Source organism: Megascapheus bottae, chromosome X (assembly GCF_031878675.1).
Source record: "Megascapheus bottae isolate mThoBot1 chromosome X, mThoBot2.hap1, whole genome shotgun sequence".
NCBI classification, from domain to species: Eukaryota; Metazoa; Chordata; class Mammalia; order Rodentia; family Geomyidae; genus Megascapheus; species Megascapheus bottae.
The window spans coordinates 53781868-53799160 of record NC_143547.1 but is presented as its reverse complement, the minus strand read 5'-3'; the positions used below and the strand labels follow the sequence as shown (position 1 = coordinate 53799160).

Sequence of the window (17293 nt, the reverse complement as noted above, 5' to 3'; positions counted from 1 at the left end):
AAAAGTTGCAGTTCTCTACTTTTGCTAAAGTCTGCTAGTCTATTTTCAGTGAGATAGTGTAATGAGAAATTGAAATATAACTCTACTTTTTAAGCTAGCATATGTTTCCTATGGAGTAATAAAAGCAAGGAAAATTAATATCCATAAACATTAGGTTTTTTATTTGGGTAACTTTCACTTGGGTGTATACAAAACAATCTGTGTATTTCAGATTCACACTCAGTATTTAATATAACATATATCCAAGATACTATATTTCCTGAATTTGGAGATATAATTCCCCTGAACAAAAACAAACAGCAATTGTTCTTCTTGGACTGACTGAAAAGCTCTTCTATTTTGCTCTGCATTTATTTAATTTACTTACCATATTGTTATTTTAGGGATTTTTTTATACGTGTGAAGAGGCTCTTGGGCATTGCACCTTTTTGGTTCTCTCCTAAGACTCTCCTATTTTGGTCTCACATTATGTGAGTGTCCAGAATTCTGTGCAATTTTTCATATCCCAGTGGGTTTGAGATATAACTTCTGTATATCAGGGAGAGCATGCACTGTTTGTCTCTCTGAACTTGGCTTACCTCACTTAACATGTTTTGTTCCAGCTCCATCCATTTCCCTGCAAATGACATTATTTTATTCTTTCTAATGGCTGTATAAAATTCCATTGTATATAAGGACAACATTTTTTAATTTTTCTGGATATTTGTTGATTTCATCCAATGAACCCAGTTTTCATTGTTATTTTAACTAACTTAATCAGTTTCAGGTTTATGTTGTAGAAGACCAAGAAGATGCAAACTAAATCTGCAAACAGGAACTGATTTTTTTCTTTTTTTGTTGGGGTAATGTATTGACGGGTTACAGTTACATTCGCCAGGTAGTAGGTGTATTATTTCGCACACATCGATAACCCTTCTCATGTTTTTGTCCCAATTTTCCTCCCCAACCATTTTGTTTTCCCCTTTCCTTTTCCTATTTCAAGTAATCAAATAAACATATATACAAAAAATGTATATACAACATACCAAATAACAAATTCAAATACAGTAACAAAATGAGATTAACCAAAGGCCAAAAAAAGAGAAGAGAAATAACCTAGTACATTAAGAACAACAATCCCACAAGATAAAGCTCTGGCTTCCGTATCCTAGAGTTCCTTTCATTTAGCCTCAGCCTGTATGACCTTAGGTACGTAGGTTTTGAGCTATTGTAATCCTCTGCTAGGAGAGTCTTAGATGTGTACTAATTATTACAAATGAGGGAAACCATTGAGCCTATGTGGAACTAAATATGTTTTAGCTACGAATATGACAAAGAATTCATATATAAAATATTCTGCAGGCTTTGAAAATAGCCAATTTTGGTGTCTAGTTAAACATTCAGATAGAAAATGGAGACATTTCATTGAAAAGGATATATAAATGGCAAATAAGCACATGGAAAGAGGCTCAACATCACTAGTCACCAGAAAAAAATATACATTAATTATTTGATAAATCTTGCTAATAGACTGCCCAGGCAAAGTCTGAGTTCGATACCCAGCACAGAAATTAAAATTACTGAACATACAAAACACTAAATGCTGAGATTCTCAATATCCCATACATAACTAATAGGAAAGTAAAATAGCATAGCCTCTATGGAAAACAATTTGGCAGTGTCTCATAAAACTGTAATCAAATGACTGAGAAATTGCATTCTTGTACATTTATTTTAAAGAAATTCAAATTTATATCTGCAGGAAAGCCTATGTATGATTGTTGATAATAGTTCTAGATGCAAAACTCAAAAGCTGAGAATGTTATAATAATTTTGTAAAGCATATGTTAGAGGAAACGGTGAAAAGCGTGTTAGTACTATCTTTGAAATTTTCTGTGACCCCGAAACTTATTTCAGTATACAAATATCTTATGGCAGATATGTAGCATTGTAGTAGACAGCATGAGAGCCTGGGCACCTAGGGAAGAGTGCCATTTTAAAACTTGGTCTAAAAGTAAGGCACAGTGACCCAATCCTGTAATCCTCATTCCTTGGGATGAAGGGTGCTGGTTCCAGGCATTCTTGGGAACAATTAATCTGAAAAACAAAAGCAAAAGGACTAAGGATGTGAATCGTTTAATTGCCAGTACCACAAAAATTTTTGGTCTTCCAATAAGACAAATTATGAACCATAGTTATAGCTGTGTTTTTGGCTTTCTTGGAGAAAAAAAAATCCTAATTCTTTTTTTGGAAACATTTGGCGAATATTATTTCCCAGAAACAAAATAAAAACCAAAGCAGGTAGGGAGTTTGGCCTAGTGGTAGAGTGCTTGACTAGCATGCATGAAGACCCAGGTTCGATTCCTTTGTACCACATACATAGAAAAAAGCCAGAAGTGGTGCTCAGGCTCAGGTGGTAGAGCTCTAACCTTGAGAAAGCCCAAGGACAGTGCTCAGGCCCTGAACTCAAGCCCAGGACTGGCAAAAAACAAAACAAAACAGCAACAACAAAAAAAGAAAAGAAAAAAGAATCTGCAATGAAGTACATACTGTTTGAGTGAATATTTAGATAAATAGCCTCTTTCTACTAATAAACTATTTTAAAATAAAATTATAATTGCTTTTATTTCAGCATATTGCGATGAAAATTTCATTATTTTGCATATCTAGTGTTTATAAATCACATTTTATGCTGCGTCCATTCATTATTGTAATGGCAAGAACTTGTAAGTTTTCTATGTTTACAAATCTTCAACTTTTTTTCTCTTGCAAAGACTTGGATTGGGAATCGAAGAAGAAAATATCGTTTAATGGGGATTGAAGTTCCACCTCCAAGAGGAGGCCCTGCTGATTTCTCTGAACCACCTGAGTCTGGCTCTTTGTCTGCCCTCACACATGGAGATGAAGCTGGGCCAGATGTAGGAGATGATAATGACAGAAATGATGAAATATCCATCTGTTTATCTGAAGGAAGCTCTCAAGGTATTTTATTTACTGCAACCCCCTAATAACAGCCTTTGTCGCTTGATGCATTTTTCCTTGCTTTTCAGCTCACACACTACACTTCAAATCTAGAGTTTTCAAAACCTTTGAGTAAGCTTTTAAAAAGATGCTTCTTTTTTTTTCTTTTTTGCCAGTCCTGATGCATGAACCATGAACTCAGGTTCTGCACACTGTCCTTGGGCTTTCTCAAGGCTAGAGCTCTGCCACTTGAGCCACAGCACCGCTTCCAGCTTTAGTCTATGTAGGTGGTACTGAGGAATTGAACCCAGGTCTTCCTGCATGCTAAGCAAGCATTGTACCAACTAGGCCAAACTCTCGGCCCAGATACTTATTTTTTTTTAATGTTTGTACTTAAACAGTTTTCCACATCAAGTCATCTCAAGCACATCTATCTACCACAGTAATAATGTCCCACAGTGAAAACAATTAGCTGTCATAAATGTTCAATTAAAATTTCAGAAAGGATTGTCTTTTGGAATGCTAGTCCATTTAGGGGAGAGCATTATGAAGACACTATCATGAAAGAGAGTATAGTGTAATGCAATGAACACTAACCTTGTGGCTCAGCAAACGATGTGCAAATCTTAGCTTTTTCACTATCTGATTATATGATTTCATACAAAGCACTTAATTCATTGGGCTTTGTTTTCCTCAGAGGGAAGGCGAACAAGGCTGGGTCATTATCATTGCAATATTTCTCAATATTTTCCTAAGTAAGACTGAAAATAATAGTATAGAATTATGCCATTGTACATGAGAAGTATATTTCATCTGGCACCACGCATTGAAATTTTTCCTATGCCATTATATTAACATCTGTATTACCATTTGATTTACATGTCATAAGTCATCCATCATTAATACAGAATGCTGCTATTTTCAGTTTGTTTGTCTTTCAATTTTGTTTATGTTTTCTGATGTCAAAAATTGTGCATATAATTTCTTGTTAATCTGGTCTTCTAATACTTTCCTCTATATTTAGATTCTCTGATATCATAATTACAGTGTATTCCCTTGTACTACAGTTATGAATATATATGCCTGCATTTGTTTTTGGAATGTTTTGATTTATTTTTGAACCATGTACTACTAAAAGAAATCACCAATTCTGAGGAATAGGAGAAACAAAGTTTATTATGTTACAGTAGCTCACTTTGTTATTTGATATATTGGATATATTTGTATTTGGTTATTTGAAGTTGGATAGGGAAGGGGGGAAAACAAGATGAGGGGTGGGGGTAGGGGAGGGAAATGGGGACCAAGACATGAGAAAGGGTATCAATATATGTGAATTAATGCACCTTCTATCTGGCAAATATAATGTAACCCTTCTATTAATTACAATAAAAATATATGAAAAAAAAGATACAGGGGAGGATTGAGAATGATAGAAGGAATAATGACGCTTATCAAGATCCACTATACAGCCGAGTGCCAGTGGCTCACGCCTGTAATCCTAATTAACTCAGGAAGCTAAGACCTAAGGATCAAAGTTCAAAGCCAGGGAGAGACAAGAAGGTCCATGAGACTCTCCAATTAACCATCAGAAAACCAGAAGTGGTACTGTGGCTTGAATAGATAGAAGCCTTGAGTTGAATTGCTCAGGGACAGTGCCCAGGCCCAGAGTTCAAGCCCCATGACCCACCAAAAAAAAAAAGATGCATTATACACATACACTGACATGTTCAGTTGAAACTTCCTTATACAACTATTTGAAGACAATAAGACAAAGGCGAACCAATACAACAGCGATACTCACAAGGCAATATGTTGGAAATGACCTTTATAATGGGGGTTTGGGGAGATGGGAAGTGGGAAAAAAACAATGTCAATATTCATATCTTTCTGTCTGTCTGGCACGCTTCTTCCATTCTCCCCTCTTTCTCTTCATTTGCTATTGATATTGATGCAGACAATAACAAAATTTAGTGAAAGAGAAAATTGTGGGGTTAATCTAAATATCATGAAGGAAAAAGAAACATTTCATTAATTTCAAACTTGCTACTTCTGATAGAGTTGCTTCGTTAGATTATCTCCTTGTGTTAATCTTTCTGAGTTATCAGTGCCTGGAGATGCTTGGAAATTCCCAATGATTCACAACAGGATTTACAGAAGGATGACCGGCAGTTGTTTATGTGGGGGTGGACAGGAACTGACTGACTTGTGTGAGGGCATGGGTGAGCTGTGAGGAAATATTCTGATAAAGAGAAGTATGGAAGCGCTTAAATGGAGTTTCATTCACCAACTGCCACTTTCTCATCTAAAAGAGAATTTTAGAAAATAAGTAGTTAATGGAAAAATGAAAGTTAATTTTAAAGTCCACTTTAATGGTCCACATTTAATATACCACTGCTCCTGCACTGGCATCCTTTGTCATATAATAGGGTGTTCTCTAGACAGCTGGCATAGTAATCAAGACCTAATGAGAAAAAGGAGAGGAGAATTTAATGTAGGAATCAAGAAAACACTCGATGAGAAGTGCTATTGCCTAGAATTTCTCTCTCAGTCGCTTATTTTTCACAGCTGCATGGTAACCTTTTCATTCTCATCAGAAATTGTAACAGAAAAGCATTTTCAAACACCAGAATCTCTTTTTTTGTGCAGTTTCCCACTATTCCTGTGTGATTCTCTTCCCCTTATTGCTGATAGAGAATGGCAATTTGATTAATTCAGCTGTATGATCCTTCAGTAATGACTCTGTTAATAACATCATCAGGAAGAGATTAACATCACAACTTTAAAATATGTTAACTATATTGTCATGTATTTTAGGAAAATGTAGTTAAATGTATGTCTACTTTGAGATTGACATTCATTACATTTTAGAGATATACAGACAGAATAATCTCAGTAGCAGAATCATATTATTTCAGGAACCTAACAACTGTTGAGTTTGGAGTCCTAATAACATGGTTGTTAATTTAATTGGATCAGAGTCTTCAAAATGTGTAAGAAGGAAGATCTGTTTTTAAAGCAGTGATTACGTGCTGCAATGTTAAAAAAAACTAAATAAAATTCATATAAATTTTTATTTAAAAATCTGTACAGGCTCACATGTCTGCTTTTTAATTGCAGTAAAAGGCAGGTTTAGCTAAAGTCAACAAAAAGAGCTAGTAATCTTTTTAGCAATTTCATAACTATTCATTTGTTTCTGAGAGGGCAGATAGTTTTCTACCTGCAGCCTTCCTCCATCCCATTTCTTTTCCATTTCCCTGTGTGGAAGTGATGAGGAAAGGGAGGTGTGCTTGAGTGCGACTGGATTTTTTCAGCTATGTGGGTTCACTCCTTTTACAACTGCAAACTTCAGCAAAAACAATTCTTGGATGACTGAGCTCATTAATTTCAAGTTCTGTGTCTACCAAAATATATTTATGGTTGAACAATTTTTAACATTTTTACTATCCTGAGCACAAATGGTTTAAAGGATGGGAACAATTAATACATATGACATTAAATTGTACAGTGATGTCTATTTTCAGCTGTATCTATTTATGTGGATGTGCACATGAAAGATAATTCTGAATACAGTTACTTCGTGTGAGTGCCCTCTAGAGTTTTAACTGATTAATGATTCCACTTATTTATTTTCCAATTAGCAAAGCTACTTTTCCTGAGGAATCGTCCGGCATATTAACAATGTTTAGCTCTTAAACTTTCACTGGAGTTGAAGCTGTTTGCAAGCAAAACAAAATATTCTTTATTTAGTTTATCACTTCACAACTTTTTTAATTTTCATATCTTTAAAATATTCCTGTTTTATTGAAAGGTGACAAATGGAGGAGTTACAATTACATAAGTCAAGAAATGAGTGCATTTCCTTTTGAACAGTCATCCCCTCCTTCACTCCCTCCCATTGCTTCCCTCCTAACTTCCCACATATTGAATTTTATTTTCAACATGATGTCTAGTGAATAAACTGCTGCTGCAGAAGTGTTTTTCTTTTATGCCAGACCTGGGCGTTAAACTCAGGGCCTGAGCACTGTCCTTAGGTTTTCTCGAGTCTAGAGCTCTACCACTTGATCCACAGCACCACTTCTGGCTGCAAAAAATGTTTTTTAATCAAAGTCATCTAAAATACTCAGCCCATACATACATAAACCATTGTTGTCAATAATGCAGAACAGTGTACAAAGTTATGAGGAAGGGAGAATAAGAATATAAGGCAAACCTACAAGGAATAATAACAGTAATGATCTTGTTGGTGAGCAATATAACCCTCTTTTGGAGGCTACCAGTACTAATTTCAGCTTTGCAGCTACCACAGATGACAACTTCCCTCCTTTCATTTGATTTATATGCCAGTGATGTAGGACTAAGAATGTTTGTCGTTTGAAATGTCTAAATAATGACTAGGTAAAAGATCCTCTGTCTAGGAACTTTTTTCCCATAAATTTTAAATCGATTTGTTTTTCTTTATATTCTAAAGATAAATGAGATTGTGTAATGTTTATTTTTTCCTTTCTGTCTGGTTTATTTCCCTTAGAATAACATTTTCCAGGTACATTCATGAGGTAATCAATGGTAGGGGAGAAAAGGCCAAGTATATAGAGAATAAAACTGTGGTTGCCAGAAACATGTTGGGGAGAAAAGGGAGATATAGGTCAAAGGATGCAAAACAGAAAATAGGCAGAATGAGTAAGTGAAAATATGTAATATAGAACCTGAAGAACATAGATAATGAATGATAGTGTATTAGATTCAGGACTTTGGAAAATGCTTATATCTTCTCTTGCCTGGTAGATATATACACATAAAATGATAAATATGCTAACTAGGTTTACTTTTATATCTATTGTGTGTATGTGGGTTATAGTATCAGGTTTTGTATCATACATAAAAAATATAATGTAGTTTTTAAAGATGTAGTGAAGGAGACAATAAAATAGAAATTAAGTGTATAGAAAATATGGTATTAAAATTCTGCTGATATTATCCTGGGTATCTTAAATTTGAATTCTCATAGAGTTCTTATAAATGACTTCCTGGATCCACCCTGTTTTCTTCCTGTCATTCTCAAGCTCATGCAAGACACTCATTTATGTCATTGCATGGAAATGGACTCAGAAAATCTTAGGCGGGCTGATTAAGAATTCTGATAATATATTCTGTTAATAATAATTCTACCTCTAAGGAGAAAAAATTTCAATTACCAAGAAGCTGAAATATTCTCCTAATATTTGCCAAAATAATTCTCCATACATTATGGCTAAAGAAAAAAAAGACAATATTTCCTACCACATTCCATAGTTCAGTATGGAGAAGTTTGGGGGTTTTGTTATTTTTTGTGCAGGTCCTGGGACTTGAACTTAACTCTTGGGTGCTAGCCCTCTACCACTTTAGCCTCAGCTATTGTTTTGAAGATGAATCTCACAGATTTTCCTGCCCATGCTGGAGTTGAACCACATCTCAACCTTCTGAGTAGCTAGGATTACAGATGTGAAACACCAGCTCCTTTCAAATGACTTCTCTGAATTAATTTTTTCTTCCTTTTCTTCCCTTCTTGAATACTTGTTTGTTAAGCATGTCATTTCAAATATGATAGAAAAATCAATGAAAATAAATTCTTTAATAAAAAATCTTTCTCTCTTTTAAAATATTGAATTTAATTAGAAAAGTACTATCTGCTTATTGCTGAAACACTGTGAAATAAAGTCAAAATGAAAATAATCTTCAGGTAATCATCTGAAAACGGGAATGAGGTGATATTTTTGTTAGTATTTTCTCTGTACAATTGCACAGTGTTTTGTACTTGTATGTTTATATGTATATGTGTGCAGATGCATTCAGATATTCCTGCCTTTTCGCAAAATTAGAAATTTCCTACATTTACAGTTTTATATCATGGATGAGAAAATTATTTCATTGTAGAAAATATTTAAATATAAAAAGGAAAGTATTTAATATAAATAACTAAATGTAAGAAAAACTGTAATATTCAAAGTAATGGCAATATTTTGGTGTAAAATGGTGTTCACTCTATTTTCCTCCAAGAATATGTCCTTTTTTTCTCTTACAAAATTAAAAGTACCTATTTCCACAAGTAGATTTGTTTCCACTTTCCGGTACATTCTGAATATTTTTCTTGTTATTAGCAACTCTATACCTAATAGTGGATTCTTTGTATTTATTATAGTGATAGATCCTAAATGATCTCTCTAATATTTCATTATTAAAGGTAGAGGTTTTCTCACTGAAAACTAGAACATATAAGGGGGGGAAGAGGGATTTGAAACGTAATGTACATGGGATGGATTTAATAGAAGCACATTATATGGATGTACATAGACAGTATAACAAAATCGCCTTATAAGTACAATTAAGTTACAATGATTAACTAAATGATACTTAAACAATTTGAAAGGCAGAAATTTCTTCCCGTTTTTTTTTCCCCATAAATTGCACTCATCTACATTTGGTTCCTTAGAACACACTGGTGAAAGTGGAATTGCTCATCAGAGCATGGATAAATGTCACTTGTGTCTTTTTTACAATAGAGAAATTACTTAAGCAATCTGGAAAAAACACTCTTAATAAAGTTGTGAAGTATGAAAATGAAACCATGGCTTTTTTTTTTCTGCAGAAGAGCCCAATGAAGTTGTTCCAAATGAGGCAAGGGCTCATAAGGAGGAAGACCTCCATGCAGTATCCGCAGATAATGTGGTATGTACAGTTTGAAATTCTTTCCTCATTATGTGATGGATTTCGGGGGCACATTTCCAGTTCCTAACAGCGTTAGTATTGTCAGAATAAAAGCTTTTTCCACAACACAAATCAAAACAGAACTGTTTCCAATGCATGTACATATCTTTGAGAGCTTCATAAATAAAATGTAAAAGAGCTCAAATTTTTTGACCTAGGAGATTTGCAGATATACAACCCGAACACTTAAAACAAATATGGCATTTAATACATAACAAGTTATTTTTCTTTAACATACTGAGCAAGGAACAGATTTCTTCTCATTCGACAGACGGGAGAATTAAAATGGAGTTTACTGTGAGGTTGTGAAGGAAGCCTTTGTTAGTTCTGGTGCTTATAACCAAGGATTTCTAACTCTTCAGTTCTCTATTCAAACCATACCTATCCACACTGTTCACAACATTTTCCTTTTACTGGTTAAATTGCACTCTGTTAGTCATCTTCAAAATCACAGCGAAGAAGGCAAGACTGTATTGTCAGAGTTTGAAAAACAGTAAGAGACAGACCGTGTGGGGATTAACTGAGCTTTATGAAAATGTAAACGTACAGTTCCCACAGCATTTGTTCTAAACAGCATTTGCTTATGCTTTGACCCAATAAAAAATCAAAATAGTATTAAATGAAAGTCAGACAGAAAGGGCAATGCCACCATATTTTCATTTTTCTTTTGAATAACCATTGTACACCTTATTACTATTAAAACATGACGGATTTTTTTTCCATTCTGAAATGGCTATGATGCCCAGATTTATCTCCATTACAAACATTCTCTGTTTGATATTAAATTCCTGCTACTTCTCTTCAATAGAAATTGAACATGTACAACTTAAAGGTTTGAGTTATTTTGTAAGCACCAACAGTATCTAACATTGTTTTCCATGTGTGCATAGATTATTGTTTAGGAGATCCTTGTATTGATTTGAGTTTTAGTTGAAATTCACATTTGACCCTACTCTTACTAAATACAGCTAAATAGCTTTAATTGTGAGGCAAGATTGTATTTTCATCAGTAGCACCTAATAGTTGTTTTCCACAATTATGAATTGTGGAAATTCCATTAAATTCTAGCAGGCAATAGATTTGAGTTACAGTATACAAGTTATATACAATTATTTACATATTGCAACATCATTTCTCCTAAAGTCTTGCTCATTTTTAGCCTGAATTTCTCTGCATTGAATCTTCCCTGCAGCAGACATTTGAAGATAATGAATGAAGTCATGAAATAGTATGACTCATAGTCGCTTAGGCACCTAATTTTTCAAGAACAATTGATTTTCAGAGACAAAACTCCAAACTTTCAAAGGTTGTTCTCCTCTCCCTGTAACTTGTGAGTGCCCCCAATTATTCATGGATGACAAATCACCCAGATATATAAGACCTATTTATATGCACAAATCTATACAGTGGCCTTTGGTGCCTTCCTTCCTGAATTGCCTTGCTCCCTTTGCTCAGTACCAACCCAAATAGGGAGAGAATCTAAAAAACATCAAAGAGAAGTATCAAACCTGAGGTCTAGAGAGAGCCGACATGATTAAGCCTCAAGTTTATAGTGATTATAATAGGGAAAAATAACATTAGATTCATCTCTAGGCAGCGGTAGAAAGCAATTTCATTGCAGCTGTCCTTCTGACTCAGAAGTCTGCAGGTCACAAGCCTTGTAATGATATCGTATCCTCGTAGGCAATATATTAAATATGATCATCCAAGTTTGCTTATGACTTTTAATCACCATTATATATTGCTAGGTAGGAAGCCTCATTTAAAATTCTTCCTACTACAGGTTGCTCTTGGTGTGCTTATTTTTTTAAAGGTTGTGTAGTGACTGAATCTCACTTAGCTTTTTGCTTTTTGAAATTTTGTGTGGATTGGCTGGGTTGAAATATTTAAGGGTGTTTGTTTTTTCCTGGAATATGTTCTTTTAAGTGTAAAAAATGTCAAGCTGATTTTATTATTTTTCAGCATAGCTGTTTAAAAGTGTTATATGACTAAAGAACCTTATCCTCGCCTTGTGGACAGAGCTTATTATTCTTTTCATCAGCACTAAGCCCTTTTGGTCATTATTTAGCCAAATAATTAGTGCTTGCTGTGCACAATATTCTAAGCAAACTATGTTGTACCTTAATTCTAAAGCTAAAGGCAGTTTTGCCTCTCCTTCTAACTCTGTCCACTTGATACTCCCTTTGTTACTGTCTGGTGAAGAAAGAAAATCACCATGCAATTTATATCATTACATTGTAGATGTCTGCTTTCAATTATCCAGCTAATGGAGAGCAGTAAAAATGTAATTTAAAAAATTGTATCAGCCTTTGAATAACATGCAATATGTTGACATTTTACATTAGAAGTAAGGGAGAGTGATGTAGCAAAAGAAAAACCCTTCCTAACAATTGTATATGTTTACTATTAAAATATACTGCCCTTCCTCACAGGTAGAGAGTTTCCTATCAATGGAGGGTGCTATTTAAGCAGAATCAAATGCATGTGGGGGTGTTTTTTGTTATTTCAAGAATAAAAAAATTTGGTTTAGATAAGATTAGTTTTCTATTTCCTAAGAAATCCATTAAAAGTAGAAATTAGTAGCACAAATATGCATAGCATGTAACATAAGGCATTAGTCCATGATTAGTTTCTTTGTGATAGCTAGATAACTCAGTCACTAACCTAAACATTTAATAGGTGATATACATTGAATATAGTGATCTTATATGTAAATAGATTTTTTTATTTAGGAAAACGTCCCTACTTTTGTTACAGAAAATAGAAATTATTGATGATGAAGAAAGTGATATGATAAGTAATTCTGAAGTGGAACAAGTGAATTCTCTCTTGGATTATAAGGTAAAAGTAATTTCAAAATCTACATAAATTAAGACAAGGTATTAAATGAAGTAGAAATTGGCATTCCCTATATTACTTCTATTTAACATACTAAGTATTCTGGGGCTTTGCATTGATTCTCTTGGGCAATTTGACAAAGTGCTAGGTGGTTTTTGTTGTTGTTGTTAATTTTGGCTGGTATAGCGGCTATGGTTTAAAATCATTTGCTGGTGCCTGAAAAGTGGGGCAGTATGTAATGGTGATTAATGTGAAATTTATGCCCAAACCTTTTCAAAGGCAGGACTCATTTAAAATAATGCTAGAGGGGGCAAGCATGAGGCTTCATGCTTATAGACCCAGCTACTCAGGAGGATGAGGTGGGAGAATCACTTGAACCCAGGAGTGCAACAGTGTGAGATCAAAGAGGAAGGAGAAGAGAGGCAGAGACAGAGGCAGAGCAAGAAGAAAAGGAAGAGGAAGAAGAGGAGAAAGAGAAGGAGGAGGGGGGAGGAGGAGAAGGAGAAAAAGGAGCAGGAGGAAATAAATGCTGGTAAAAGAGAGATTGTTTTCAGTGACCCTTAGTTTGTCTTGAACTGCAACTATTCGAAATACCAACTTAAAAATATACTTATTCCAAAAAATATATACTTATTCCAGGAGAATTTTGAAAACAATTCTCAAAAAATACACAATGAATATGAATAGAAATGACCTTTTCTTAATGTCACTTGTTACTCAACTGAAAGGCTTCCTTTGACAGCATGCCATACATAATTTTGTGTATATTAAAATTTGACATCAACTATCAGTCTGCATGTCAATATGTTTTCTACATAGATTCAGAATTCTGTCCATACTATGGAATGGATGATAGTATTCTATCTTCCAGGCTAACCTTGGGATCTTCTGCAATTTTGGCCTTGCAATCCTTGTTTTAAAATATGTAATTTCTTTTTGTATAATATCGTTAGTATTTAGAGCAAAGACTAGTAATCTTAAAATGTTGCCAGAAAATAGCATTTAATCAGAAAAGACAACAGCTTTCACTTTCTCAAAAATCCTTTTAGTTTTACTGTAATTGAAATTTATGTCATTCAACAGATTCTGTTTTCCAAATGTTCATAACATGTCAAGCTTTAAAATATTGAACACTGTAAACACAGAAGGAAATTGTCTTTTGGGATTTATTTGTTAACTGGTCAAAGAGCATGATACAAGGTTGTATTTAAACTGTATTTCCACCAAAGAGAATTATAAAGTTGTTGGTCCTGAAATACAAGAGATCATGCTAATCTCTCCTACATGGTCATATAATATTTCTAAATACCCAGTTGAGGATTAAAATGACTCGGCAGGCCACCACTTGGCACAGTCTGTGGAAAGTACAGAGGAGAGGACAGGATTGCACAGCTGTTAAGTGTGCTGCACTTAGCACTCTCTACCAGGTCAGATAGGGTTGGGCCCAGGACTCAGGATTCTTTCCAAGATTTCGCTCCTCAGCAGGGGCCACTCATTTGAGAAGCTAAAGACTAGGGGTAGGGCAGAGCAGAGCCAGGGCAGAAATGGCAGTGAGCACTTGTAGTGACTTCTAAAGGACATTTTACCCACCCAGTGTTTCATAAATACTGTGGGAACAAGGGGTGCCTCACAATCCCATTAGGGCTGTGATTCATAGCACAACACCATCCACATAAGCTTCCTTTCTATAATTCTAAAAAAATACATACCTGTAGAGAATATATGTCCATTTACCCTATCTGTGAAGTTCATTACTTGAATTTTAAAGTAAGATTGGGTTAAGCCTTGCATAACAGTTTTCACTTCAGATGTCAGGATGTTTACAACAGTTTAGACATTTATTATTTTTGGAAAAAAATATTGTACTCTATTTGCTTATAGGTGTTAATATTCCTTATTTGGAGATGAAAATCACTTTGTTAATTTCTTAAGTGTATTCATAAGAAGCATCTTGAAGGCAGAGAGCTTATTCACCTAAACATTACCTGCTTGGAACAAACCCATCATTGTTCAGTACCTTTCATTGCTAATTGCAAAAATGTCTTAATTGGTCTTCAGAAAGAATTTTAATACTATTTTGCATGTGCTCATTTATATAACATCAATTATGATCAGGTGATGGATCATTATAGTTTCCTACATTGAATCAATCTATTATTCTTGCAGTTTATCAGAACAAACTAACAATATTTTCTGGTGCATTAGCTAATTATTAATATACGACCATCAATATTCACTTTCAACAGAGTCGAATTTCTCATTGAGATACATCACTAAAAATAAATGTTGCTAGGAGTTATGCTTATGCAACAAGTCGATGCACAGGGTATCTGCAGCATGAATAGCTATATAATAAAATAGCACCTCAGGCTTATTAGCCATTAACAGTCAGCTCAAAGATCAAAGATCTTGGCTACTTGGAACCTTGTATGTTCCAAACAACCATCTTAGAGAGTTATTGACAACATTTACTGGGAATGTAGGAATGATTTTTAACAAAGCAAAATAAGCTAGTTTGTGAGTAAAATTCAGTGACCGATGTTATCTTAGTTTCTCTCACAAACATTCCATTTCCTAAGGAAAATCTCTAAAATATACCTAAATTACTGCTGTAATCTAAGAAGCATTTAATAGGCTTGCAAAAAAGCAGCTCAAAGAAGGAAATGCATGCAATATTCAATTATCTTAAAGCTGTTGAGGTTTTTCAACCATTTCAAAAATACCAAGGAGGAGAAATATTTACATGAAAAGGAAAACCTGCAAGTAAAAGAATATTTTTTTCACTTTGAAAATGCAAATTTATGTTTTGCAAAATGTATTTTGATGGTCTGTGAGAGCAAGTCGGGAAAAACAGCACATTCAAGAGAGACCCTACAATAATGAAGATAGATATTTCCTGTATTAGAAGACTTTTGGGCTAACAATTTCTTTGACAATAAGTACTAATAAAAACAAAGGCATAGAATTAATAAAAATAAATAAGTAACCAGAGCTGAAGTCTGGCGAATTTTATTCTAATGTTTACTTTTAACTTAAATAGTTGAAAGTTCTCTGGATAGGAATCTATTTAGCTGATACACATTTCACTTGATATTAAATGGTCTGAAAAGAAAATAGTTTTTATCAGGTAAAATAAATCCTAAACTGAGCTGATAGAATAAATGATGTCTTAAATATGCTCACTTTCAAGTGAAACAACAAAATGCCTCGCCAGTCTACTAATTTCAACATATTTTTTGAGCATTTTTTTTTAAACAAGTCTGTTCACCAGCTGGAAACATATTTATGGCCCACTTTCAAGGTCCCTGGCAAGGAAATTGACTGATAATTTATTCATAATATTTATTTTTTATATATTCATAATTTTTATTTTTAATTGTAAATTGATAGTTTCTATAGCTTTATATATTCATGAGGTACAAAATGATGTTATGATTTATGAATACAATATGAAATAATTATAGCAATCTAATTAACATATCCATCAACACAAATATCTGTTTTTTTCTTTGGGAAGCATATTTACTCTCTTAATGATTTTAAAATGTACATTACTTACTATATGTAGCAAGTACAATTCAGGTTTAAAAAAATGAAAAATTTTCATTTTTGAAGCCATGGACTGAATTGGAGAATATTATGCTAAGTACAGTAAGACCACCACTTCATGATCTCATATTTAGGATGAAGCTAGAGCAATTGGACTCAAAGAAACAAGAGAATAATGGTTATCAGAGGATTAGGATGAGAGAAAGGGAAAATGACAGGTGGTCAAAAGTACAAAGCTTCATTTAGATGAAAGGGATAATTTTTTTTGAGGTTTTATATTTTGTTTTGTTTTGCTCTGAGACAGAATCTCACTGTGTTACCAGGATGGCCTCAAACTCATGATCCTTTTGCCTCAGTTTTCTGAGTGCTGAATTATAGAAAGGCATCAACATGCCTAGCTGATTTTTTTCCTTTGAAATCGTGTGTGTGTGGGGGGGGGGTGTGTGTGTGTTGTTATCTTTGTTGTTGGTGGTGGTGGTCATCGACGTCTTCCTCCGTTTTTCTTTTTGTGGAGGATGGGGAAAAGAGTTGGGGATTGAATCCTGCACCTCAAAGATGCATTCTACCATTGGGCTAATTTATAGACTTCTTATAAATACATAATATATATTATATATATCATATAATATATGGACTTCTTTTTCTTATAAAACAGTGTCAATATGTCAACTAGGCTGGCCTCACACTTGCAATCTCCTCTCTGAATTTATGTGTAGGATTGTACTGCAAGTGTGTATGTGCCACCATGCCTTGACTGTGTGCTTTGTATATTTAATTACATGTATTATATAATTCCAATACAGTAAAAGTATTCTCTGTAATATGAATTAAATGAGTTTTGACAAGTGGACACTGCTATATTAGTCACTACTGTAGTTCATTTACTTCTAAGTAAAGTTTGGAGTATTTCTGGTTTGTTGCTTTTGTGAATAAAGCTTCTCTAAATATTTGTATGTAAATATGTTGTAGGTATGTTATTTTTTCATTTTTCTTAGGTGACTACCTGAAAGTAAAATTACCAGGTGAGAAACTATGTGGTAAATTCTATTTAAAAATAAGAAAATGTTTTCTAAAGTGTCTATCATTTCACATTCCTACTAGAGATCTTTAATGGTTCTATATTCTCATGAGTACTTGATTTTATCAATCACTTTAACCTTAGTAGTCATAGTATGTTAATATTAGTATCTCATTTTAGTTTTGTCACCAGATGGAGGTGAGGTTT

At 34.0% G+C, this 17293-nt stretch overlaps 1 protein-coding gene across 1 annotated transcript in view; it reads left to right on the top strand.

Annotated features, from left to right (window-relative positions):
* Positions 1-17293, top strand: part of Hdx (highly divergent homeobox) — a 76425-nt gene that overhangs the window by 50741 nt on the left and 8391 nt on the right. The window contains exons 5-7 of the mRNA XM_090326022.1: positions 2754-2961; positions 9563-9642; positions 12439-12522. Coding sequence (XP_090182148.1) covers positions 2754-2961; positions 9563-9642; positions 12439-12522 — 372 coding nt within the window. The remainder of the gene's footprint in view (positions 1-2753; positions 2962-9562; positions 9643-12438; positions 12523-17293) is intronic.